Source organism: Haliotis cracherodii, unplaced genomic scaffold, assembly GCF_022045235.1.
Source record: "Haliotis cracherodii isolate W230 unplaced genomic scaffold, xgHalCrac1.p SCAF_12, whole genome shotgun sequence".
NCBI lineage: Eukaryota > Metazoa > Mollusca > Gastropoda > Lepetellida > Haliotidae > Haliotis > Haliotis cracherodii.
In genome coordinates, this window is record NW_027266267.1 from 15,805,522 (window position 1) to 15,812,324 (window position 6,803).

General features: G+C 42.7%; 1 protein-coding gene across 1 annotated transcript; it reads left to right on the forward strand.

The window, feature by feature from the left end:
* The first annotated feature begins 5,290 nt into the window (after positions 1 to 5,290).
* Positions 5,291 to 6,217, forward strand: LOC139457086 (uncharacterized). Its single transcript, XM_071238528.1, has one exon. It carries the CDS (start codon positions 5,291 to 5,293, stop codon positions 6,215 to 6,217), a length of 927 nt encoding a protein of 308 aa, XP_071094629.1.
* The last annotated feature ends 586 nt before the right edge of the window (positions 6,218 to 6,803 follow it).

The window sequence follows — 6,803 nt, forward strand, 5'->3', positions numbered from 1 at the left end:
AGCCAAGTTGGTTTCTTGTATCTGGTCATGTCACAAAGAGACGACACATCTGTCTAGAGCTGACCAGTTTGAGCAAAACACAAATTTTCCAAAATTGCCTGTCAAGGGAACTTTACATGGAATCCTGGATTAATCATAGACTGACATTATCTGATTAAACTCTTGAAAACACAATGGTGACAATGCCATTTAGAAGGTGGTCAAACGTAACAAACGTCATATTTGGGATAACACTTTCTTAGTAAAGTACAGATTCTCTTTCCTTTTTAGAGGGGATGGGGGGTGGACGGTCGGGTAGCCTAGTGGTTCAAGCGTTCGCTCGTCAAGCCGAAGACCCGGGTTCGAATCCCGACATGGGTACAATGTGTGAAGCCCATTTCTGATGTCCCCCGCCGTGATATTGCTGGAATATTGCTAAAAGCAGCGTAAAACCAAACTCACTCACTCACTTTTTGTGGGGGGGTTGATTCCCGTCCGGGACCCACAGAGCCAGAGTGAGGCACCTAATCTCCAGCACACAAAGTCAGCGATCTAACCCACTCAGCCACCGAGTTTTCAACAAGATGAAAATCTGAGAACTGAATTGGCACGTCTCCAATAGCCGAAAGCTATGAACACACATTGCCATTTAGAAAGTGGTATTGTATCGCCACACCGCAACATGTTAAAAAAAATACAGAACGATACACTGTCCCATTTCACATCATTAATCCTTGGCGCATAATGAGTTATGTCAGTTTGACAATGGATGAACAACAGTTTCAAGCCTATGTTAATCTATTGAAGTCACATATTCTAGTTTTAGAATTCTCAATGTCAGATTATTGTTAAAAGGTCAATTCTGTTGTTGTAACTTACTTAGTCTTATTTCTGTGTGGCCAAAGAGCTCTGTGCCTTTAAGAAATTGGACACAAAGACGCTGAAAAGTTATTTTGCATCCGACAAATGTTTTTGAGTAAAGATAGATCTAGTTGTTGGAAAAAAATAAGATACATAGATCTGGTAATTCTATTGCAAAGTACACAGACAAATAACAAACCATAGTTTTGTAAAATTATATTATGAAAATAATTTAGGAAATGAACTATAATCTATCAATACGAATGATACTGGACCTATATATATATATTTCTTTTAAATCGTATGATACTTTATTTATTACCATATATATATATATTTCTTTTAAATTGTATGATACTTTATTTATTACCATATATATATATATACAAGAACATATTTCACGTCTGTGGCCTATCTATTGTTCATGTTGATACACAAAGTATAATACGATTTAAAAGAAATCGTGTCTAACACACTCGGTTTCATTATTCTGTACTGAGCCTACTGTAGATACAGATAGTATATAGATCTATCTCCCGTAAATACCGGGATGTTTTTTTTATAGAGCCCTTATTGTTTGGTAACATATGCGCGACCTATAGTTAGAGTTTGAGCGTGGCGCTTATTACGTCGAATATGGTATGTTACTTGTATTAAACCCCATGATAAAGATGGTGAAACTGTGTTTAATGGTATAGATACCAGTGTCTTGCCCCCTACGAGGCAATATTTTACGGACGCTTCTCTTTCTATCTAAGTCAATAAGAGTTATCTTTTCTTACCTTTTTTTTCAAACTTCCGGAAAAAGCATATGTTTCAAATCAGTGGTTTCTACGCCTACTCAAAGGTCTTATCACCATTACTCAAGTGCTGACATGTACAGGTTTTTTACCCTTTTTGTACTACGGGTTTATGACAATTAAAGAAACAAATACAAGCATCTTTTCGAAGTCGTTATAGTAAAAAACCTTCATCGCAACTCTCGTATATATGAGGCACAGCGCTCCGATGACCACGAGACGTACGATCCATTGATACATTATTCTTCTAAGAATTGTGCGTGAGTATTACACTATGGAATCACGTAAAGGATCTAGACGTTTAATGGAGCTAGGTTACGAACTATATCAAGAAAACGTGCAAAATTATGTCAACAAACTTTCCAAACTAGCAAGGCAAACCGAGAGTGCTTGTTCACACTCGACACATGATGATTTGTGACAATTAACCAGTGTGCGTGCAAATATTGACTGTCAATACGGGAAGTATGAGGAAACATATTTGGAATTCTTTGCATATTTACAACGAACTGGCACTGAAGAAAGTTCACAAGTACAGGCTACACATCAAAACATTGCAGATTCACTCTTGAATAAGGTGCAGATGGCACTGAAGGACATTAATGCTAGAATTACTAGTTTGACAAACACTGACAGGATAGAATCAGCTTCTGTGCGAAGCAAAAGCTTTCATTCGAGTGGAAGTTCTATTCTCATGAGACAAAAAGCAAAGGCTGAAGCGGCCAAGATTCGACTGAAATTCGCTGAACAGGAAGCAAAGATGGAGAAACAGCGAGCTGAACTGGAAGTAAATCTGAAAGTTCTTACTTCACAGCGTGAAGTACATGAAGTCGAGGCAGAATTACAAGCTATGCAGGGAGTCTTGGAGGTTGACAAGAAATCAAGGCGAGGCGACCGTTCTTCCCAGACATCGGCGAAGCTCGAAGAAATTCAGAAATTCGTGGAAAACCAACAAACCTTTTATGAGTTTGAAACTAGGATACTTGACCAGGTTGAAACTGTGTCCAAGAACTAAGACATACCCGTAAATACGAGTACACCTCACAAAGCCGGGCAGAGTAATCCCAACACAGTTCATGACCTCAAGTCCTTCCATAACCATGGTGACGACTCCCATACTCAACCAAGGCAAGTACATGCACCAGAGGCCTCGACAATTCAACGTGGTACTGTTCCACCAAATAGTATGCTCAACCCTGCAGCTGAACCTTATGTCCCAGACATGACAGCTCCCCCTGCATTGGGACATGTGACAAACCAACTGGGTTTGTGTTCAGAACTGTCCAAATATTTGATGAGGAAAGACCTCCTACTCTCTTGGCTGAGTAAATTCAACGATAAGCCGGAGTATTTTGCTGTGTGGCAGAATAGCTTTACACAAATTATGTACGAACTAAATGTGTCTCCGCAGGAGAAAATAAACTTGCTGGTCAGGTGGCTTGGCCCGGAGTCCACCAGACAAGCAGCTAGTATCCGTGCTGCTAATGCTCATAATTCGCTTCGCGGCCTTCAGAAGATCTGGGAACGACTGGGGGGACAGATATGCCAGTCCCGAGCTTGTGGAGTCTGCACTCAAGAAAAAATTGTCTAATTTCCCTAAACTTTCCAACAAAGATAATGATAAACTCTATGACCTGGCAGACATTGTGTCCAAAATTGAGTCTGTGAAGGACAATCAGAGGTACTCAGCCCTTCTGGCATACTATGACTCTTCAGCGGGCGTGACTCCGATTGTGAACAGGCTTCCCTAAGCTCTTCAAGAGAAATGGACGAATGAAGCAGTCAACTACAAGGAATGGTATCATGCTGCTTATCCTCCCTTTTCTGTGTTCTCAGAATTCATAAGCAGACAGGCTAGAATACGAAATGATCCAAGCTTTCTTTATGACTCACAGTCAGCGCCAAATTCCACAAAGAAATTTCATCCCTTGAATATCAACCCAAACTTCAAACTGTTGTCAAAGAAAACTGACATCGGGGAGAAAGACAATGTTATGGAACGAGTTAGACTCTGTCCCTACCACGATAAATCGGAGGGACATACTCTTAATTATTGTAAGGGGTTCCGACGTCTGTCTCTGAGTGAGAGAAAGGACTTTCTTGGTAAGCATAGAATATGCTTCAAGTGTTGTGAATCTACTCAGCACACTGCGCGTGAATGCAAGTGTAGCATTCAGTGTTTCTTTTGTGGGAGTGTTCAGCATGCTACCGCCATGCACAGTAACAATGAGGGAGAAACCTCCGCCAAAGTTGCAGACAGCAGGACTTCGCTGAGGAAGCATGAAGGGGAGAGAAACATTACCGCTCTGTCGGCGTAACATCATGAAGAGAAGCCAATAACGATGTCAGCTTGCACACAGATATGTGATAATTTGGTTGGCCGCAAGTCATGTGCCAAGACTCTGCTAGTCAAGGTATTTCCAAAAGGATGTCCAGAACAGTACTTATTCTCATATGCTGTTATCGATGATCAGAGCAACCGGTCACTTGCGAAAAGTGAGTTCTTTGATAATTTTCATGAAGATGGAGATGAAGTTGAATACACACTCTCATCTTGTGCTGGTTGTGTGACAACGTCTGGCCGACGAGCATCAGGATATGTCATTCAAGCCTTAGACGGGTCCTCGTCATTACATTTACCTACCTTGATAGAGTGTAATGAGATTCCAAATGTGCGAGAGGAGATCCCTACTCCAGAAACAGCTATTCATCATTCACACTGCGCGTGAATGCAAGTGTAGCATTCAGTGTTTCTTTTGTGGGAGTGTTCAGCATGCTACCGCCATGCACAGTAACAATGAGGGAGAAACCTCCGCCAAAGTTGCAGACAGCAGGACTTCGCTGAGGAAGCATGAAGGGGAGAGAAACATTACCGCTCTGTCGGCGTAACATCATGAAGAGAAGCCAATAACGATGTCAGCTTGCACACAGATATGTGATAATTTGGTTGGCCGCAAGTCATGTGCCAAGACTCTGCTAGTCAAGGTATTTCCAAAAGGATGTCCAGAACAGTACTTATTCTCATATGCTGTTATCGATGATCAGAGCAACCGGTCACTTGCGAAAAGTGAGTTCTTTGATAATTTTCATGAAGATGGAGATGAAGTTGAATACACACTCTCATCTTGTGCTGGTTGTGTGACAACGTCTGGCCGACGAGCATCAGGATATGTCATTCAAGCCTTAGACGGGTCCTCGTCATTACATTTACCTACCTTGATAGAGTGTAATGAGATTCCAAATGTGCGAGAGGAGATCCCTACTCCAGAAACAGCTATTCATCATCCTCACTTAAGGGACATTGCTGAGTACATCCCACCTATTGATTCAGGTGCAGACATTCTGTTACTCATAGGACGTGACCTGCTAGCAGCTCATCATGTACTTGATCAGTGCATTGGACTGCCTGATGCACCGTATGCCCAGAAGTTGCACCTTGGCTGGGCAATAATTGGGGAAGTCTGTCTCGGGCAGGTACACAAACCGGATGTGGTAATAGTTAACAAGACTCACATGCTCAGGGATGGTCGAACAACAATCATGGAGCCCTGTCCTAATAATTTTGAAGTCAAAGAGAGAAATGACTTTGGGGAGAGTGTCTTTCAGAAAACAAGACTTTGTCTATTGAAGACAAGCAATTCCTGAGGATTATGGATGCCGAATTCTCAAAGGATAGTGATGGCTGTTGGACTGCTCCACTACCATTTCGACAAGATCGTGCCAGGCTGCCATGCAACAAATTCCATGCCATACATCGAGCAAAACTATTGGACTCCAGCATGCGCAAAGATCCAACAAAGCGAGAACATATGACAACATTCATGGCGAAAGTCATAGACAAGGGACATGCAGAAATAGCCCCTCCATTGGAAAAGGATCAAGAGTGTTGGTACTTGCCCTTGTTTGGTGTTTACAATGCCAAGAAACCAGGACCAATGAGGGTATTTGATTCATCTGCGAAGTACAATGGCGTCTCTCTGAACAGTGTCCTAATGACTGGTCCTGACCTCACAAACAATCTGTTGGGAATCCTTCTCAGGTTCCAAACAGAATCCTTTGCAGTGACGGCAGATGTGGAGCAAATGTTTTACTGCTTCAAGGTGAAGCCATCTCATCGTGACTACCTCAGATTCTTCTGGTACAGAAATAATGATCCAAGCCAAGACTTGATTGAGTACAGAATGACTGCTCATGTGTTTGGGAATTCACCCTCTCCTGCAGTCGCTACCTATGGTCTCAGACGATCAGTGGAAAATGCTGACGTTGATGTGAAACGGTTCGTGGAGAATGACTTTTATGTTGATGATGGACTGCTGTCCGTCCCCACAGAGGAAAAAGCCATCGATCTGATTCAGAGAACCCAGAGTGCGCTCCAACATGGGGGTAACATAAGACTACACAAGATAGCCTCCAACAGTCAAACTGTGCCAGCTGCGTTTGATGTGGAGGACCTCGCCAAGGACATCAAGGACTTAGACTTCAACACAACCACTCCTCCACCTCAAAGAAGCCTTGGCCTATCCTGGGATATTAACAAAGACACATTCACCTTCCAAGTCTGTGCCGAGAGGAAGTGAGTGAATATGGTTTTACGCCGCTTTTAGCAATATTCCAGCAATATCACGGCGGTGCCGAGAGGAAGCCCTTCACCAGGCGCGGGGTATTGTCTACCATAAACAGTCTCTACGACCCTGTGGGCTTTGCAGCACCAGTTGTCATCAAAGGAAAACTGTTGCTTAGGGAACTAATGTCAACAACCTCTGGTTGGGATGATCCCCTTCCCTCTTCTTACTTATCTCAGTGGCAGAACTGGTGTGACTCCCTTAAGAATCTTGAAAATGTTGTCATCCCAAGACCTTATTCAAAAATCTCAATGTCTGATTCCCTTACCAAAGAGATTCATATATTCTCTGATGCTTCGAAGGAAGCAATAGGTGCTGTTGCTTACCTCAAGATGTACAACGTCAATGGCACCAGTACTCTGAGTTTCTTGCTGGGCAAGTCCCGAGTAGCCCCACGTCATGGACATATCATACCTCGGTTAGAGTTGTGTGCTGCTGTTCTATCTGCAGAGATGGCAGACGTCCTACTCCAGCAGCTTGACATTCAGACAGAATGCCTGCATTTTTTCACAGACAGCCGCGTCGTTTTGGGTTATATATG

Coding starts and splice junctions, on each gene's coding strand:
- LOC139457086 (XM_071238528.1), top strand. CDS start 5,291: ATGGATGCCGAATTCTCAAAGGATAGTGATGGCTGTTGGACTGCTCCA.